This window comes from Andrographis paniculata, unplaced genomic scaffold (assembly GCF_009805555.1).
Source record: "Andrographis paniculata isolate CXL003 unplaced genomic scaffold, ASM980555v1 Contig5END, whole genome shotgun sequence".
Classification (NCBI taxonomy): Eukaryota; Viridiplantae; Streptophyta; class Magnoliopsida; order Lamiales; family Acanthaceae; genus Andrographis; species Andrographis paniculata.
Window position 1 is genome coordinate 1,933,530 of NW_026137595.1, and position 20,522 is coordinate 1,954,051.

Consider the following 20,522-nt stretch of genomic DNA (forward strand, 5'->3'; position numbering starts at 1 on the left):
TATTTATTAAATTTTATAATAGTTATAATTATTATAATATTATTTCTAATAAATAAATAAATTTAAAATATTAGAAAAACTAACCATGTTCGTTCTATTCAAAAATATCTATTTAATGATATAATTTAGATACTTTATATATAAATATCAAAATATTTTTATTTTTACATAAATTCTAAAATATCATTCCTTTGTTTATATCCGGTAAGAGCAAAAATATTAAATTATCTTGTCCTATGAGGAATGGTGTGGTGACATGGAAAGTAAATTTGCTATTGAGGTCACAGAGTTAAACCCAAGTCCTTCAAGTTCATCTGCCATACATAATTGACTTTATAGCAGGTGCCAATTTCTACTATATAATATATATATTAAATTAAACATTTTAATTAATTAATAAAATATTACTTCCTCCTCCGTCTATGTAGAAAGTAAACATTTACTTTTGACGCGGTGAGTAGTTAAAAATAGTATAATAATATTTTTGCCCTTAATTTTTAGTGTAAAAGTAATGATATGATGTAAAGTAAGAGTATTTGTGAAAAAAAATAAGGTATTTAATGAAATGTTTACTTTATAATTAAAAGTTTCAAAATAATAATATGTATATTTTCTAATTAGACAGATGAATTATTAGTTTTTAATTTATTAAAAAAAATTAATTCATTTGACATCAGAAGGGTATATAAGAGTTTAAATGGGTCCCACATAAACATATTTTTTTCCTATTTCTTAAATATTTTAATAAAAATAAAATAGGCATAGTTGGGTCTAAAATAAAGTAAATGTGATAGTATTCATTTTGACTACTACTTAATAATTCAAAATTTTATATTTGAGTTTATTTGAATGCCTTTAAAATTATTATATATGAATGGTATGAACTGTTTGTGTAAAAATTATACTTCTCATGTTCCATAAGAAATATTAATTTCATATTTTTTTTTAAAAAAATTAGATATTATTTTTTAATTTAATAATTATATTATTTATATAATATAATTAAACTATTATTTATGTCAATATCAATTTATAATTATTTTGGAATGCTGAATTGATATATTGACTAATAGATATGAGAATGATATACACATGTTATAATTTGTATTCTGATACGATAAGAAATATTTATTGACATGCTAAAGTAATATTTTTGAAATGCTGAATTGATACCTTAATTGATGAGTAAAAATTATTTTTGGTCCTATTTAATATCAAAATTATCAATTTTGATTTCATTAAAAAAAAATTCTCAATTTTAGTCCAACTCCAATGAAAATTTATCAATTTTAGTCCCAAAATGGTTGACTGGGACTGAACACAGCCGTATTGGATGACTCAGAAAGTGACTGGGCGTTCCAGACAGCCAACACGGCCGTGTTGGTCTCAACACGGCCGTGTTTATTACCCTGCACCTTTGAACACCATGTTCCTGCCCATGATCTCAACACAACCATGTTCTAGGCTATGTTCCTGCCCATGTTCTCAACACAGCCATGTTCTAGGCTATGTTTCTGCCTATGTTTTCAACATAGCCATATTTTAGGCCATATTCACGACCATGTTTTCAATATAATCATACTGTAGGTCATAATTATTATTTTTTTTCACTTTTTGGTTAAAATTATTTGATATATATATTTATAATTTAACAAAAATATTTTTTACAATTGTTTTATAATATAAAAAATAATTAATTTTTAATTTTAAAAATATATAAAAATAATAATATTTTAAAATAATGCTCCCTCCGTCTCAAGTTGGATATTTGGGTTACTGTAGACACGAGAATTTAGGATAAGTATAATTAATAGATAATTAAGAATGTATTAGTAAAAATAATTATCATATAATATAAATAATTATAAATTAAGATTAAAATAACTCATTAATTTAATTAAAATTAAAATTAAATTAAAAAATAGTGTGTAATTATTTTTCAAAAAAGAAAAGTGACATGGGATGTAAGATGGATATAAACGACAATGTGGATATGGTAAGTGGGACGGAGGGAGTATTATTAAAAAATATACATTAATATATTATTATTTTTATATATTTTAAAAATATTAAAAATTGATTATTTTTTATATTATAAAATAATTGTAAAAAATATTTTTGTTAAATTATAAATATATATATCAAATAATTTTAACCAAAAAGTGAAAATAATAATAAATATGACCTACAACATGACTATATTGAAAACATAGTCGTGAACATGGCCTAGAACATGGCTGTGTTGAGAACATGGGCAGTAACATGGTCTAGAACATGGCTGTGTTGAGAACATGGGCAGTAACATGGTCTAGAACATGGCTGTGTTGAGAACATGGACATGAACATGGTCTAGAATATGGTTGTGTTGAGAACATGGGCATGAACATGGCTGTGTTCAAAACACGGACAGGAACACAGCTGTGTTCAGAAGTGCAGGGTAATCAACACGGCCGTGTTACGACCAACACGGCTGTGTTGGCTGCCTGGGACGCCCAGTCATCTTCTGAGTCATCCAACATGGCCGTGTTCAGTCCCAGTCAACCATTTCGGACTAAAATTGATAAATTTTCATTTGAGTGAGATTAAAATTGATAATTTTTCTTGAATGAGACCAAAATTAATAATTTTGATATTGAATGGGACAAAAAATAATTTTCACTCCTTAATTGATACATAGAAGGATGATAAAATGGTACATGAGCGAGATTTCCAAGTGTCCGAAAATTCTTTGCAATTTAAAGCAGGACTATAACTTGAAATTTAAAGATGATGAGCAGCACAAAGCTGAAGGTGATTTTAAACAATGAGTTTATATATTTAATGCTGTTCTTTTGTATATCCATTACTTTTTTTTTTTCCGTAAATTTGCAATGCATATAAATTTAGTCCTGATTATTGTCATAGAATTTTGCTGAGTACCATTTGTCCGTGGGAAATGAAGATGTACAAGAAGAACAAAATCCAAAGGTAAAACTAATTTTACTTGCATATATGATTAGATTTTTTTTTTTTTTTTTTGTTCTTTTTTAAAAAAATAACTTGATTAACACTAGGGTGTGTTTGTTTTGGGGCTTGGATTTTGAGTTGAGATTTGAATAGTAAAAATTTTGAATTTGAATAGTTGCATGATGTGATATAAATAAGTGTTGATATGATGTTTTGAATGTAAAATTGATTTTTAGGATAATATAAAAAATAAAAAATAAGTGTTTAATTTGATATTTATAAGGAAAAAAATAGAATGAACAGTAGATTTAAAATCCAATCCTCCGTAACACACCCACCTATAAATATAACTTATACAGTTGATTATGATTCCGTACGAATCGGAATCCGTCACTCTCTCTCTCTAGATTTTTACATTTCTCATTGTGAGCTTCTTCCTTGTTAGTTACTGAGTTTCCTTTCTTGGCTTAGTTTCTCATTTTCTGAATAATATTTCTAAGTTGTAGTTTTTTACTTAAAAAGGGGATTATGGCATCTGGAATGCAAAGAAAGAGTGGCAGAGACGACGACGACGACGATGATGATAGCAGACCCGCTGATAATCGCAGTTCCAAGAAATCAAAGCAAGGTCTGGTTTGGTCTCTTCCCATTTTCACCTTCCAAACTATTTCTGTGCATGTTTATTTGGTCGTATAATTTGTTCTTTCTTGAAGAACACTATTAATTTAATTAATTAATTAACTTTCTGCAACATTAATATTTCAGAAATGGATCCGTCCTCTCCTTCTGCTATAGGAAGCAATATTCCATTGCAGCCATACACAAACTTCTTCCGGTTCTAATTTTTTCCTCTCTAAATGTATTGTTTAATAGTAGAATATATCATGATAATTGCATAGTAAGAAAGTATATATATATATATATATAAAATGATACAAAATGCAATCGAAACGATCATTTATAACCCGCGGCACGCTTGCATTGATCGCAGCCCTCCCGGTTTTAGCTACGGAGATAGCTCCGCCAATCAGTATTTCAAGACTCAGTTATGCAACAAATTCAGCGCACTCGGCGGGTGCAAGTACGGGGACAGATGCAAGTTTGCTCACGGTCTACATGACTTACAATTACAATACAACACTCAAGTCCCGGGACTGCCAATGTCCGGAGCCCCTACTACTGTTAAGATCCCTATCGACGCTACCTTAGCCAGCCGTGTCATCGGAGAAGGCGGGTCCCACGCCAAGGAAATTTACAACAGGACCGGGGTCAAGGTCTCGATAATAAATCATGAAACCGATCCCAAACAACGATATGTTCAGCTCAGGGGTTATAACGCGGATGAGACTAGACATATGATTTGCAAAAATATAGTTAGTCTCACAATAAAGTTAAAAACAAAGCTTTGCGAGAATTTTTTGAACGGTTCTTGCGCCTTTGGGGACAAGTGCCGTTTTGCACTCGGAGAATAAGACTTGCGACACTACAATGTATAGACATTTTTTGTGTTTCTTGAAATATCCTTATCTTCTTGTGTAAAAAGGCAAAATTTCTGAGCTTAGGCTCCGCACCCCGGCCTCAAGTCATTACAAAGAGTTCAAATAGTAAAATATTAAATAATAAAAAAAATAAAAATACTATTAGAAATACAAAGGTAAGATATTAAATGTCCTATAAAAGATGATCAAATAGTGCGAGAGTTAGAAAAAGATTATCCAAAACACACAAGAAGAGTAACTATTCTCGATTTTCAAATTTAATAAAATGTAAAACATTATAGTTTCAAACTGCAATTGTCAATCACATTCAAAATAAAAAGCATGTAAAATTATCAAGCAAAAAAATAATGACCAAATAAATAAAAAAGGAAATAGTATCAAAGTTTAAAATTGATAGGCACTTTGTTTTGATTTCTTAGAACTACCACTATTAGTGAGGCTACTATCATCATCATCGTCTTTGTCACACTTTTTCTTGCTTTCAAACACTATTCTCTTTAATGTAGAAACAACTGGAGGAATATTATTGAAAAAAAAAATTAAGAACAAGAAAATGAGAAACTATACAAGAAGGGTAAATAAGAAACTATCAAATGTTCCGGAAGAGAGCTCGTGGCCAGCAAAATGAGTCAAAATCCGGAAGCTCAATAGAATGGCACGGAACGTGTATGAGAAAACAAGTCACTAGACGAATTCTATATGACATAACACTATTTTTACTTCTCTAAATTATCAAGGGTTTGTTCTTGAAACTGTTCTAGTATCTTCTATTGGCGACCGAACAACAAAAAAAAGATATTCGAGGAATGACAATGCAGTGATACAAAAAATATGCTCATAGGTAGAAAAAGTAAAATCTAGGAGAGAGACAGAGAGGGCCCAATGAACGGATTGGAACATTTCTATCATATTGTAACACCATGAACGGAATGGAACATTTCGGATGAGTTATGCCGGAAAAGGAAGACTCGTAGAATTCTAGGCAAAACTAAATTATGCATTGTACGGAATGCGATGCTCAGTCTAAAATCTTACCTGATTTACCCAATCCCACACACAAAATGTATAGATGTATTTCGTACAGACCGGGTAATATTTACCCAATTTTAGACCGATAATCTCGTTACATTGTTCTAATTTGTCAATATTGAGTAGACTCTTGAGCACCGACTCCTCTATACATGGTTCTTGCGCAAGTCTTTTTCTCCGTGCGCAAACCAGCACTTGTCTCCTAAGAGGCAATGGCCTCTCAAAAATTTCTTGCAAAGCTTTGTTTTGATCCTGCTGGCCATGGGGACGCAGCGATTCGCCATATCATAATGGATCATATCGGCAGCCACACTAATCCCATCATACGTACCCGTGAGCTCAACGTATTGTAGTTTTGGATCCGTTTCGTGATCTATTACAGCGAGCTTGACCCCGGTCTTATAGTAAATTTGTTGGGAGTAGACGCCGTCTTTCCCAATGACTCTATCGAGCAGGGAAGCATACATGGGGATCTTAGCAGTGGAAGTGGAAGAGACTTGCAACATGGCTGCCTCTCGCGGCATTGGCATTGCTCGAGTGTCGCCGTAATGTGAACGCGAGCGGCAGGGCTGTAGCCAAGTATTTTAGCGGCAGCTACGATGCCGCCACGAACATAATGCCGAAAGCAGAATTGCTCTCAGGAAGGACACCCGGCGGGGCTGCAATCAATGCAATGCCAGCGCGATAGCTCCGAGTTATAAATAATCGTTTTGATTGCATTTTGTATCGTTTCATGTCGATTATTATTAAGGACGTGTCGAAATGCCAATTGGGCGTCAAGAAACCCAAATCAGAGGGGCAATTTAGTCTATTCCAACCCCGCCGTTGCATGAAATTCCGTCGCCATTGGAGCAACCTTTATCCATTGATTTATGAGGACACCAATCTATAGATGTCTGAAAGCAGACATGCCGGAATGTGAAATCTTCAAATATTAGAATTGATGTCATCTCCTTGGTCCACAAAGAAAGAGGTCGTTTGAAGGAAAAATTAAGGTATATATAAATGCGACACAGTATAATAATAAATTAAATCGAAAATACTCTAGCCAAGGAAAAACATATCACTATCAAAATTGTGACCATTTTTGCTACAACAATTTCATGTCGACGTGAGGAAGAAGAAGACAATGCCCAACAAATTAAGGTATCAATTGACACAAAAGATGCACGATCAAATCTCAACTCGCATGTACAACTTCGACACTCCAATATTGAGTCGACTCTTTATGAGCACGGCCTTCATCGGGCTGGGCCATGGAGCCCGGGATCGCGGAAATTTTGCCTTTTCAAAAAAAAAAAAGTAAAAGAATTCGTTACATAGTACCATGCAATTCTTAATCTCCGTGCGCAAAATTGCACTCTATTTGTTGATAAATAAATAAATTATGGGTATCCCTAATAGCTTAAGTTTTTAGGTGAGATGGTTATTTACATCATCTAATATGGTATCAGAGCCTTAGTCTCATGTTTGAGTCTCGCCGTCCTCTGTTTGTTGTTGTTCATGGGCAAGTTTAGTTTGATTGACTCCGGTTTGTAGATAAATAAATAAGTTTTTAAGTGAGACGGTCAAGAATGGAATAAACATATTAGCAGTAACAACCGAAGCCGTGATCTGAATGTATTGTTGGTTGGGATTGGTTTCGTGATCTATGATATCGAGCTTGATCCCGTGGTTAAGGTAAATTTTATCGGAGAAGGTGAGGATGTATCCGCCGACTTGCCTAGCCCGGAAAGCGTCGACGGGGACTTTAGCAGTGATTGAGGCCGGGTCTCGCGACGTGGATGCTTCCGTCGTGGCATTGGCATTGGCATTGGCATTGGTTGTGTTGTAATTTGAGCGTAGTCTTGGCATCCATAGCTCGTGTTCGCCGTGCGCAAAATGGCACGAATCCCCGAGTTGGCACTCGTCAGGTGTGCCGTATTTGTGGCATAGCTTAGTCTTGAATTTCCGAGGAGGCGTTGAACACGAGCTATGGACGCCAAGACTATGCTCAAATTACAACACAACCAATGCCAATGCCAATGCCAATGCCACGACGGAAGCATCCACGTCGCAAGACCCGGCCTCAATCACTGCTAAGTCCCCATCGACGCTTTCCGGGCTAGGCAAGTCGGCGGATACATCCTTACCTGCTCCGATAAAATTTACCTTAACCACGGGATCAAGCTCGATATCATAGATCACGAAACCAATCCCAACCAACAATACATTCAGATCACGGGTTCGGTTGAAACCGTTAATATGTTTATCCCTTTTTTCCGCGACGCTACAGCAGCGGACATTGCAGACATGATAGGCGCCAGATCTTTCTGGCTCCGTGTCGCGGCCAGCAAGTAAGCTTTGCGGCCACTATTTGAATGGTTCTTGCGGCTTCGGAGACAAGTGCAATTTTGTGCACGGAGAAGAAGAATTGCGCGGTACCAATGTATAGACGAAGTTGTACATCCGACGCCTTTTGTGTCAATTGATACCTTGTTTGGCCATGGGCCTATTTGGATTGGCTTATAAAATGCTGTTCGATTTTACATTTGAATGAATCATTATAAAAACAGTTTTTCATAAAAATATTGTTTGAATATAATAAAGTTGAGAGTGACGAGTCGGATGGTTCTCCATGAACACCTTTCCGTCGGCCTAACAATTCCTTGACGCTCACGAGAACGCTAGTACAGCCTCGCACACGGCTATCTCTAAAAAAAAAAAGCAAGAGCATCATAAGATGCACCCGGCGAAGTAGAAGACGATGATGGTAGCAGACCCACTGATAGTCGTGGTTCTAAGAAATCAAAGCAAGGTCTGTTTTGGTCTCTTCCCATTTTCAGCTTCGAAACTATTAATTCTCTGTATGTTAATTTGGTCATATAATTTGTTCTTTCTTGATAATTAAATGAGGAACACTTTTAATTCTTTCTGCTATAGGAACCGTTCCAAAGCCGCTATATATGCACAAAGTTTTCCAAGTTCTAATGTTGATCTGTCTAAAATTATCATCGAATCTTATGTTAAATGAAATAAAATATTTTTACACAAGAATATATACTAAGAATTACATAAAAAAATCTTTGGTACAATTTTTTGAAAGGTTCTTGCTCCTTAGGAGACAAGTGCTATTATGTATAGTGGCGGAGCCAAAGTTATTCTACAGAGACAGAGACAGTTGAAGGATTTTCTTAAACTAAAAAAATTAGACATGCATATTATTTTTTGCATATTATTTTTTAGCAGAATGAATGATAAATATATATATATAGACATATATTTAATAAATATGAAAATATTAACTTAGTAAGAATTGATCGAATTAGACGGACAAACAATCAATATAATAAAAAAATACCATCGATGTAGTAGTAGTGACAATGGATCGGGAGCTAAAGTACATAAGTGGCTCCTTTTCTTAAATGTCCACACCCGGGTTGAGAAAGTCGGTGGTTACAAGGAGTTCAAATAGTAAAAACTTGGATAAAAGTAAACGAAACACACAATAAGTAATACATTGATCTTTCAAACTATAATCTTCAAAAAGCATTTATAATTAATATAAAGAAAGAATTATGACCAAATAAATATAAAAATGGTTTCGAACACCTTGCTTTGATTTCTTACAACTGCGACTGTTAGTAGGTCTACTACCATCATCTTTGTCGCGATTTTTCTTGTTTCCAGACACCATTCCGATTAAATAGAAAATAAACTGTAAAGATATTCTTAAAATAGAACCAAGAACAAGAACATGACAAACTATACAAAGAAAGATAAACTACGAACTAACAAATGCCATGGATCAAGTTCTTGGCAGAAAAAATAGTCAAAACTCAAAGGTTCAATGGAAAACACTTTAGGTGTTGAGACCGACATTGGAACTTTGGAATTGGGAGAATGCCAAGGGATAGAGGAACCCCAAATCTCTTTGAATGTTGTGACTGATTAAGTCCCTTCCAACACCATTAAGTTGTTAGGAAAGTCCAGCAACTATGAAGTGATTATTTTGTTAGACTCAGGCAGCACGTTGTCGCTCAAAATATTTTTCGGAAGCTTATCGAAGCAAGTCTGTCAATATTCGGGTGGGTTATCCGACTTCCAAAAAAAAAGATCCGATGTTCGCAAAAATAATAAATCAATAATAGAGAAAAATGAGACAAAGAAAAAGGGAAAGAAAACAAGAAAAATAAAAGAGAGATGATAAGAAATTAAAGAAAGTTGGAAACAAAATAAAAGCAGGAAAGTAAACCTAAGGGAAAAAAAATAAATTGCATAAATATTACTCCCTACGTCCCAAACACAGTGTAACATTTGATGTTTCAAACACTCTGCAACATTTCTAAAGGAAATAATTAATTATATTGAATCTATATCCCCACACTTTATCACATCACATAGTTATAATAAAAATAAAAAATAAAATATACACTTCTCTTCCATTACATCACCTAATTACTCAAATTATTCTATTTAATATTTTTTTGTAGCACCTTGTTTGGGAGAGAGGGAGTAAAATTTACGTGGAAAGAGAAAAGACAGAGAATGAGCAAGGAGAGGGTCTCTTATTTTATTTTTTCCAAATTAGAGGGAAGTGAGTAGAAAATAAACTTGTATAGAAAAGAAAAATAGAGAATTTTGAGAAATAGAAAATATATACACGATGCATGAAGAAAATTGCTAGTTAAAAAAATGATTCTTCTAACGTATTAAAGGAGCTTCCAAGATGGGCTCTCGCAATGTTTTTTTATTCTAACTAATATTTTGGATAAGTATATCAGATTGTTGTATTTTATTTTATTTTTTTTAAAAAAATATATTAAATATTTTGTATTTTATTTATTGTGAAAAATATTTTTATGTTAAATTAAATTATTCATAATTTTTTTTTTTTTTTTTTATTTGGTTGTAAATACATCTTAATTTTATACAATAAAATAGAAAAATGTTTTTTTTTAATAATATTTTTTTAGGGTAAACTATTTTTTTTAGTCCCGTAACTAGACCCCTTTATCATTTTAGTCCTAATGGAGCATGTAGCAAACTAGTTCCATAAGTGAAAGTTTTTCGCTGTTTTAGTCCTTCGGCGCCGGAGACGCCCGCTTGGCTCGCCGGAGGTGACGTGTCCGCCAGGTGTCCAGCCAGGTCAGCGACACCTGGCGGACACGTGGATTTACTTTTTTTTCTCCATTTTTTTTTTATTTTTAATTTTTTTTTTAATTGAACCATATAAAAAAATACAAATAAAATTAAAAAAAAATTAAAAAAAATTAAAAAAAATGAAAAAAAAATTAAAAACACGTGTCCGCCAGGTCACGCTGACCTGGCGGACACGTTACCTCCGGCGAGCCACGCAGGCGTCTCCGGCGCCGGAGGACTAAAACAACGAAATTTTTTTATTTATGGGACTAGTTTGCGACAGGCTTCACTTACGGGACTAAAATAATAAGGGGGTCCAGTTAAGGGACTAAAAATAGTTTACCCTATTTTTTAATAAGTACATATTTACAAATAAAAATATTGGACGAATAAAGTGTTTTGTGCTTACTTTAAATTAATATAAAAAATTCACATAATAAATAAATTTTGCATAAAATAATTTCACCCAATATAAAACACGCAATCAAAATCTTTGAACAATCATTTAATCTTATTTTTGGAGATTGAAAATTGAATGTTTTAATTTTTTTTGAAATCAGAGAATTTTTATTTATTTATTTTTTTACCTATTATAAAAACACAATATTAAAACTCTAAATTTTCAATCTTCGAATTTAAGACTAACAATTATCTGATTTCTAAAAAACAATCGAAAAAAAAAAAAGAAATCACAAAATTGAGAAAGTAGAAATTGGGGTGTCTCATTCATCATTTAATTTGGAATCACACAAGATTAAATTAAAATCTTAGTGTTCTTTTGTGATTTTACCAAAGATTTTTATTATTCAATTTTTTTTTTCTCCAAAAATATCATATCAAATAATTTTTTATTTTTTATTATTTATATTATACTATAAATTTATTTTACATTCAAAACATCGCATCAACCTCTATTTATATCATATCGAATAACTATTCAAATTTTAATTTTTTACTAGAATTCAAACTCAAAAATTAAAACCCATGAACAAACACACCAGAAGGGTCTATTTGGTTAGAGGGTTTAGAAGGGGACTCCAATTTTGGGAATTTGGAGGAGAGAGATTTTATTAAAGATTTATTTTATTTAATTATCTATTATACCATTTAAATATTTTATTAAAAATTTGATAACATCTTCAAAATTTTAATATTTATTTATTTTATTTTCAATTATGTCAAATAAATGTTAACATATATATTGTACATAGATTTAAATTATATTATATATTTTGAAATATTTTTAATTAAATATTTTAATCAAGTTTAATTATAATATTTTTTAACAAATCATATCAATTAATATATAATTATATCTATAATAATAAGGTTATTTTAATAAAAGATTTTAAAAATAATTTAGTTTTGAATAAATATTATTTTTTTAAAAATAAACAATTTATTATTTTTCAAAAATAATTTTAATACAAGCATAATATTCACTCAACGATCTCGATTTAAATCTCAATACAATCTTGCATTAAAGACATAAGCAAAATGATTTAAAAAATTATTTTATCATATTTGACAAATACATTTTGTATCACATTTTATGAATAAGTTATCGAATTTTATTAAATACTTTTATTTTTTTATTTATACTAGGGGCAAAATAGTAATTTCTTTGTTTTCCCTCTCCTCCCCTGCTTAACTAAACACAGAAATATTATTTTTTCTCTCTTTGCCTTCCTTTTCTTCCGTACGAACCAAACACACTATTACAAATGTCAGTTTGCACATGAAGAAGAAGACTTGCGCAAGGCCAATATATAGATGAATCGGTGCTCGAAAAAAGAAAAAAAGTCTACCCAATATTGAAATGTTAGACTATGTACAATGGATAATTTAGCTTTGGGTGAATTTTATAATCTTCTTTTTGTGGTACAATTTACCTATTTTTTAAGACTTCGCGTCATAAATTTTTTTATCAAAAATTTGTATGTTTTTTTTGATGGATTTGAAAAAAATTTAATTTGTGTTTGATATTAAAATAATATTATATGATGAGATGTTTTGTGGAAAAAGAAAATGTATTTTTTTTCGAATTTTAGTGTAAAAGAAACAAACAAATTTCTCTAATTGACATCAATATATTTATTATTTTATAGAATATTGTAAAAATTATAAATAAATATATTTCTTTTTTTAAAAAAAATTATACTATAACATTCTATATTTAATAAAATGGTTTATAATGTAAAAATGTAATATCTAATTGAAAATAATTTGTAAATATAATTGAGTTATTTTTCATATTATAAATATTATTATAAATTTAAAATTAAATATATTCATTTGTCCAAATTTATATTCATTTTTTTTTTTTTTTTTTTCTGTAGATATCTTTTTGAACATACTCAAATATTTTGAGAACCCAACAATGCTTTCATCGAAATACTCCAATTGACATAACTTTCTTTGGAGATTTTCTAAAATTTAAAATTTGAAAAACAAGAATGCTACAAAATATATGTATATATACACACGTTTATTAAAAAAAATAAAAAAAAAAGAAAAGAAAGGGCCCAATGTAAAATGCGAAAAGCCCATTTTAGAAGCCCGGTGAAACATCGGAAGAATCATACTTTGAGAGTTTGTTTGGTTCAAATGAAGGTAAGGGAATGTGAGATTTTAACGAAGGGCGGGGGAAAATAGCATTTTTGTATTTGATTAAACAAGGAAATGAAAAATTTTATTAATTTATTAATAAAATATCAATTTTGATATAAGAATGACATTGTTTATTTTAAAATAAGTATATATACTTATATAATGTAAATAAAATATAAATAAGAATAAAATTACATATAAGAAAATTAAATCCATTAATAACAAAATAATCATTCTAATATAAATTTTATTTATTTAGAATAAATTACAAGATAAATATCATTTATATTGTTAATAAATATAATAGATATGAATTTATTTTATTAATTAAAACCTAACTCTTAATAGTTTAATTAAATGATTAGAATAAAATTAATTTTATTTTACTTTATTTATATAAAATGTTGTTTTATAATTTAATTACATTGTAAAATTTAAAAATATTATAACTAATTATTAATTATAAAATAACCGTATGATATAATTCTTATATAATTAAATGCAAATAAATTACTCCTTTCGATGATATAATAGTTTATTGGCACGAGTTTTTAAGTGAATAGTATTAAATATAATAATTTAGAAATTAGATGATATTATTGAGAGAAATATATATTTTATTATTTTATTTGGATGATGTGAGAGGATAAAGTGTCATGGACATTAAGTACTTATTTTAGAAATATTGTCAGAGGCATGAAAAAAAAAAAATGTTCCCTAGTGGGGGAAACAACATAAATTTATTATATTTTTACTTTTCTTCTTCCTTGTGAGTTACTGAGTTACCTCTACACCTTTCTTGTATACTTTCTAATTTTCTTGTTCTTGATCCCATTTTTTTTTCAGAAATAATATTTCTACATTGTAGTTTTCTACTTAAAAGGGAATTATGGCGTCTGGAATGCAGAGAAAGCGTGGCAGAGACGACGACGACGATGATAATAGACCCACTGATAATCGCAGTTCCAAGAAATCAAAGCAAGGTCTGGTTTGCTCTGCTCTAAACGATTTTTGTCTTCTGTTCATTTAATTTCTTGATAATTTAAAAATGATCGATGAACACAATTAATTAATTTTCTTGAACAGAAATGGAGCCCTCTACTTCTGGCAGAGGAATCAGTCCAAAGCCATGCAACAGGTTCTACAGGTTCTAATCTTCACCTCTCCAAGAAATTTTGTTACCCAAACTTCAATAAAATGAAATAAATTACAACCCACGGCCCGTAATTTCGACATAAAACGATCATTTATGATTGCATCGATCGCAGCACTAGCGGGTGTCGTTTCGAAGATCGTTGCAACTTTTCGCATAATGTTCGCGGAGGCCTCGAGAGCGCCGCAGAAATTCTCGGCTACAACCCTGCCAAAGTAGATGAGAAATTGAAGTTAAGTGCCACAACATCCGTGTCTAGAGTCACTGCTACGATCCTAATCGACGATTTTCTAGTGGGCAGAGTCATGGGATATTGCGGTTGTCACTCCATGGAAATTTACGAGAGGACCGGCGTCATTGTCGATGCAATAAATCATGAAACGGATCCCGCCAAACGATACATTCAGCTCGCGGGCTCGTCCGATCATAGCATTGGTGAGGCTAAACGTATGGTCCACCGACTAATGGCAACTGCCTCGGTACAAAACATACACTTGCGACGACTTTAACAAATCGCGATGAAACGGGTGTTTATTTCTTTGCACATGATAGAACAGAGTTGCGCTGTACCAATGTGTAGAGTATTTTTTTTCTTTTTCTTTGAAATGTTCGTGTTAACGTGGTGTGTACTTTTTGTTACTGATTTTTTAGATGGCTGAGAAAGTATTAAACTTGGGTAATCGGGTTTTTTAGCTATCTAGGTTGGATTAGGCCCTTTAGCAGTGGTGGAACCAGCCTCTGAATTTTGAAGGATTGACTCTCTATATATAATAGGAATAAAGTAGAAATGACTAGAATGACTTTATTAGTATTGTGTCATACAAAGGTAATAGTATTTGCGTAATGTATTGAAAGTTGTAAGGGTATTTATAATATTAGGTAGATAGTACAGTTACTTTAAAAAGAAAAAAAATAGATACTTTGTCATAGCACAGACAAAAATAGAAAAATAAATACTTTGTTATGGGACGGAGGGAGGGAGTACTACAATTTGATTTTACAAAACAATGCTGCGAGAGCCAGCCATGCTCGGAGTTTTTTAATTTATTATTCAAATATTCTCTTGTTAACTTTTAGTCCTAGTTCTCGGAATGGAACATTTCGGACGAGTTGAGCCGGAAAAAGAAGACTTGTAAAATTCTCAGCAAAAATGAATTATGCATTGTGTGGGAATTGGATCCTCAGTCTAAAATCTTACCCGATTTACCCAATCCCACACACAAAATGTATAGATGTATTTCATAGATACCGGGTAATATTTACCCCATTTTAGACCGATAATCTCGTTACATAGTTCTAATTTGTCAATATTGAGTAGACTCTTGAGCACCGACTCCTCTGTACATGGTTCTTGTGCAAGTCTTTTTCTCCGTGCGCAAACCAGCACTTGTCTCCTAAGAGGCAATGGCCTCTGAAAAAGTTCTTGCAAAGCTTTGTTTTGATCCTGCTGGCCATGGGGACGCGGCGATTCGCCATATCATAACGGATCATATCGGCAGCCACACTAATCCCATCATACGTACCCGTGAGCTCAATGTATTGTAGTTTTGGATCCGTTTCGTGATCTATTACAGCGAGCTTGACCCCGGTCTCATAGTAAATTTGTTGGGAGTAGACGCCGTCTTTCCCAATGACTCTATCGGGCAGGGAAGCATACATGGGGATCTTAGCAGTGGAAGTGGAAGAGACTTGCAACATGGCTGCCTCTCGCGGCATTGGCATTGCTTGAGTAAGAAAAAGCTACCTTGCTTTGATTTCTTAGAACTGCGCCTGTTATCATCATCGTCTTCTTTGTGACGCCTTTTGTTGCTTCCAGACGCCATTCCCTTTCAAGTAGAAAATAACAATGTAGAGATATTATTCCCAAAAAATCAAGAACAAGAAAATGAGAGATTACAGAAGAAAGGTAACTCAGTAACTAACAATGAAGAAGCTCACAAGAAGGAAACTTAAAAACTAGAGCGAACGACGGATTCTGATTCGTACGGAATCATAATCAGAATATCAACTTTGTAATGTTTAATGGGCTTTCCGCGATGTTCATTTGGGCCTTTAATCAGAATAAATGAAAAAAGAGAATAAATATTTTTTCAGAAAAACTAGAGTCCAAGTAAAAGAAACATTATTTTGATGATTATGAATCCGTACGAATGGGAACCCGTCATTCTCTCTCTAGATTTTGACATTTCTCATTGTGGGCTTGGCTTCTCATTTTCTTGTTCTTGATTCTATTCTTTTTTTTGGGAATAATATTTCTACATTGTAGTTTTCTACATAAAAGGGAATTATGGCATCTGGAATGCAAAGAAAGAGTGGCAGAGACGACGACGACGACGATGATGATAGCAGACCCGCTGATAATCGCAGTTCCAAGAAATCAAAGCAAGGTCTGGTTTGGTCTCTTCCCATTTTCACCTTCCAAACTATTTCTGTGCATGTTTATTTGGTCGTATAATTTGTTCTTTCTTGAAGAACACTATTAATTTAATTAATTGATTAATTTTCTGCAACGTTAATATTTCAGAAATGGATCCGTCCTCTACTTCTGCTATAGGAAGCAATATTCCAGAGCAGCCATACACAAACTTCTTCAGGTTCTAATTTTTCCCTCTCTAAATGTATTGTTTAATAGTAGAATATATCATGATAATTGCATAGTAAAAAAGTATATATATATATAAAATGACACAAAATGCAATCGAAACGATCATTTATAACCCGCGGCACGCTTGCATTGATCGCAGCCCTCCCGGTTTTAGCTACGGAGATAGCTCCGCCAATCGGAATTTCAAGACTCAGTTATGCAAAAAATTCAGCAAACCCGGCGGGTGCAAGTACGGGGACAGATGCAAGTTTGCTCACGGACTACGTGAGTTACATGAGTTACAATTACAATACAATACTCTAGTCCCGGGACTGCCAATGCCCGAAGCCCCTGCTACTGTTAAGATCCCTATCGATGCTACCTTAGCCAGCCGAGTCATCGGAGAAGGCGGGTCCCACGCCAAGGAAATTTACAATAGGACCGGGGTCAAGGTCTCGATAATAAATCACGAAACCGATCCTAAACAACGATATGTTCAGCTCAAAGGGGATAACGCCGAAGAGACTAGAGAAATGCTCTGCGAAAAAATAGCTAGTCTCACAACAAAGTTAAAAACAAAACTTTGCAACAATTTTTTGAACGGTTCTTGCACCTTTGGGGACAAGTGCTGTTTTGCACACGGAGAACATGACTTGCGACACTACAATGTATAGACATTTTTTTTCATTTTTTCGTGTTTCTTGAAATATCCTTATCTTCTTGTACAATAAGTGCAAAATTTCTGAGCTCTTAGGGCATTAGCAACTCACTTCTCTCCTCCACATCATTGCCAGATAAACTTTTTTAAAAAAATTAAAAAATTTCTTGGACATCTATGCAGATATGCTCAAGAGATGTTCAATACATTATTTTTTTATTTTTTTTTACTATTATAAAATTTATGATATTATATGTATATATATTGATATATATTTTAAAACTTTTAATTTTAAAAACAAATAATTTTGATATAAATATAAATATATTTTTTTTTGTTGAGTAAGAGGAAAGAGAGTATGAGGCGAAGGAAAAAGAGTATGAGGTAGAAGAAAGAGAGTATAAAATAATATTGAAAAGATACTTTGATGGATATCTTTGTTGCAAGTGGCCTTAGGCCCTGCACCTCGGTCTCAAGCCAGTTATTATAATGAGTTTAAATGGTAAAAAGTTAAATAATTAAAAAAAAAAAAATACTATCAGAACTACAAGGTAAGATATTAAATGTCAAGTAAGAGATGACCAAATAGTGCCAGAGTTAGAAAAAAATTATCCAAAATACACTAGAAGAGAAACTATTCTCGATTTTCAAATTTAATAAAATGTAAAACATTAAAATTTCAAAGTGCAATAGTCAATCACATTCAAAATAAAAAGCATTTAAAATTATCAAGAAAAAAATAATGACCAAATAAATAAAAAAAGGAAATAGTATCAAAGTTTAAAATTGATATGCAATTTGTTTTGATTTCTTAGAACTACGACTATTAGTGGGGCTACTATCACTTTTTCTTACTTTCAAACGTCATTCCTTTTAACGTAGAAAACAACTGGAGGAATGTCATTGAAAAAATAAAATTTAAGAACAGAAAATGAGAAACTATACAAAAAGGTTAAATAAGAAACTATCAAATGTTCCGGAAGAGCTCGTGGCCAACAAAATGAGTCAAAATCCGGAAGCTCAATAGAATGGCACAGAACGTGTATGAGAAAACAAGTCACACTAGACAAATTTTATATGACATAACACTATTTTTACTTCTCTCTAAATTATCAAGGGTTTGTTCTCGAGACTGTTCTAGTATCTTCTATTAGTATCAGAGCAATTGCTGACTACACAAAAGATATTCGAGGAATAACAAAGCAATGACACAAGAAAGAAGCTCACAGGGAGAAAAGTGAAAATCTAAGAGAGAGACAGAGTTATGTATATATATATATGCATAACTTTATAAATAGTGTTTAAATAATATTTATAATATAAACAAAGCTCGTATTGTAAATAGTCTATTTGTTACCGATTCCCCAATGAATTCGTGAAGTAGAAAAGCCTCAATAGTTGCTGTTCTCAGTTGACTCTCATTTGCAGATAAATAAAAAAATGTGTATTCCTGATAATTTAAGTCGGTCACTTAATATGGTATCAAAGCCTTATGTCTTAAGTTCGAATCTTATCATCCTCCATTTTTGTCGTTCATGGGCACTGTAGATTAGGGCTGGCAAACGGATCAGGTCGGGTCGAGTTCAGGTTTGGATCAGCTTAAACGGGTTACAAAACTCTTCACCTGAACCTGACCCATTTAATTAAATGGGTTGATATTTGCCAACTTAACCTGACCTTTTATTAATCTGGTCAACATGAATCTGACTCGTATAATCCGTTTAAATCTAAAATATTTAAATTTTAATTTAAAATTATAATTTATATTAACAAAAATTTTAAATGCATAGTATATATACATATTAAAGCAAAAAATTATTTATTCATAAACCGATAGTCAAGAATTGATTTAACAAACACTAGTACACAACACAATCCTTTATTTTTTATTATTTATTTTTATAAAATTGGCCATAAATATTGAATTGTATTGATAAAATTTAAAAAATATATTTAAATTTAAAATAATATTAATTAAAAAAGTTAGACGGGTTATTTTCAGGTCGAAAATGTAGATCTTAACCTGACCCATTTAATTAAATGGGTTAAACGGGTTTGACCAAATTATTAATTGGGTCAAAAATCTCAACCCAAACCCAATTACTTCAGGTCAAATTCGGGTCGGATTATCGGATCGGATTAATTTTTGCCAGGCCTACTTTAGATGTCGAAAGCAGACATGCTTGAAGCACAAAATTAGGTTGATTATGAACTTATGCAAATTTGTTGTTGTGGCATATTTTTTGGCTTGAGATTATTTAAGACACAAAATAACGGCCGAGTCATGATTTTTAATGTGTACTATTGTTCTCTTCCACTTCCACCGCTAAGATCCCCATGTATGCTTCCCTGCTCGATAGAGTCATTGGGAAAGATGGCGTCTACTCAGAACAAATTTACTATAAGACCGGGGTCAAGCTCGCTGTAATAGATCACCAAACGGATCCAAAACTACAATACATTGAGCTCACGGGTACGTATGATGGGATTAGTTTGGCTGCCAATATGATCCGTTATGATATGGCGAATCGTCGCGTCCCCATGGCCAGCAGGATCAAAACAAAGCTTTGCAAGAAATTTTTAAGAGGCCATTGCCTCTACGGAGACAAGTGCTGGTTTGCGCACGGAGAAAAAGACTTGCGCAAGAACCATGTATAGAGGAGTCGGTGCTCAAGAGTCTACTCAATATTGACAAATTAGAACTATGTAACGAGATTATCGGTCTAAAATGGGGTAAATATTACCCGGTATCTATGAAATACATCTATACATTTTGTGTGTGGGATTGGGTAAATCGGGTAAGATTTTAGACTGAGGATCCAATTCCCACACAATGCATAATTCATTTTTGCTGAGAATTTTACAAGTCTTCTTTTTCCGGCTCAACTCGTCCGAAATGTTCCATTCCGAGAACTAGGACTA

At 32.3% G+C, this 20,522-nt stretch overlaps 6 protein-coding genes across 6 annotated transcripts; 4 read left to right on the forward strand and 2 right to left on the reverse strand.

Moving 5' to 3' along the window:
• The first annotated feature begins 3,326 nt into the window (after nucleotides 1-3,326).
• On the forward strand, nucleotides 3,327-4,488 carry LOC127259051 (zinc finger CCCH domain-containing protein 14-like). Its single transcript, XM_051286193.1, has 4 exons — nucleotides 3,327-3,371; nucleotides 3,469-3,574; nucleotides 3,712-3,781; nucleotides 3,938-4,488. The coding sequence occupies exons 2-4, from the start codon at nucleotides 3,475-3,477 to the stop codon at nucleotides 4,416-4,418; spliced, it is 651 nt and encodes a 216-aa protein (XP_051142150.1). The 5' UTR covers nucleotides 3,327-3,371; nucleotides 3,469-3,474; the 3' UTR covers nucleotides 4,419-4,488.
• Nucleotides 4,489-5,620: 1,132 nt separating this feature from the next.
• Nucleotides 5,621-6,004, reverse strand: LOC127259097 (zinc finger CCCH domain-containing protein 52-like). Its single transcript, XM_051286245.1, has one exon. The coding sequence runs from the start codon at nucleotides 6,002-6,004 to the stop codon at nucleotides 5,621-5,623; it is 384 nt and encodes a 127-aa protein (XP_051142202.1).
• An 8,090-nt stretch (nucleotides 6,005-14,094) lies between these two features.
• On the forward strand, nucleotides 14,095-15,107 carry LOC127259098 (zinc finger CCCH domain-containing protein 52-like). Its single transcript, XM_051286246.1, has 4 exons — nucleotides 14,095-14,188; nucleotides 14,292-14,352; nucleotides 14,474-14,837; nucleotides 15,060-15,107. The coding sequence occupies exons 1-4, from the start codon at nucleotides 14,095-14,097 to the stop codon at nucleotides 15,105-15,107; spliced, it is 567 nt and encodes a 188-aa protein (XP_051142203.1).
• Nucleotides 15,108-15,654: 547 nt separating this feature from the next.
• On the reverse strand, nucleotides 15,655-16,080 carry LOC127259099 (zinc finger CCCH domain-containing protein 52-like). The gene has a single exon (XM_051286247.1). It carries the CDS (start codon nucleotides 16,078-16,080, stop codon nucleotides 15,655-15,657), a length of 426 nt encoding a protein of 141 aa, XP_051142204.1.
• Nucleotides 16,081-16,645: 565 nt separating this feature from the next.
• Nucleotides 16,646-17,616, forward strand: LOC127259101 (zinc finger CCCH domain-containing protein 44-like). Its single transcript, XM_051286248.1, has 3 exons — nucleotides 16,646-16,745; nucleotides 16,883-16,952; nucleotides 17,103-17,616. The coding sequence occupies exons 1-3, from the start codon at nucleotides 16,646-16,648 to the stop codon at nucleotides 17,614-17,616; spliced, it is 684 nt and encodes a 227-aa protein (XP_051142205.1).
• A 2,321-nt stretch (nucleotides 17,617-19,937) lies between these two features.
• Nucleotides 19,938-20,258, forward strand: LOC127259102 (zinc finger CCCH domain-containing protein 52-like). The gene has a single exon (XM_051286249.1). It carries the CDS (start codon nucleotides 19,938-19,940, stop codon nucleotides 20,256-20,258), a length of 321 nt encoding a protein of 106 aa, XP_051142206.1.
• Nucleotides 20,259-20,522: the final 264 nt, after the last annotated feature.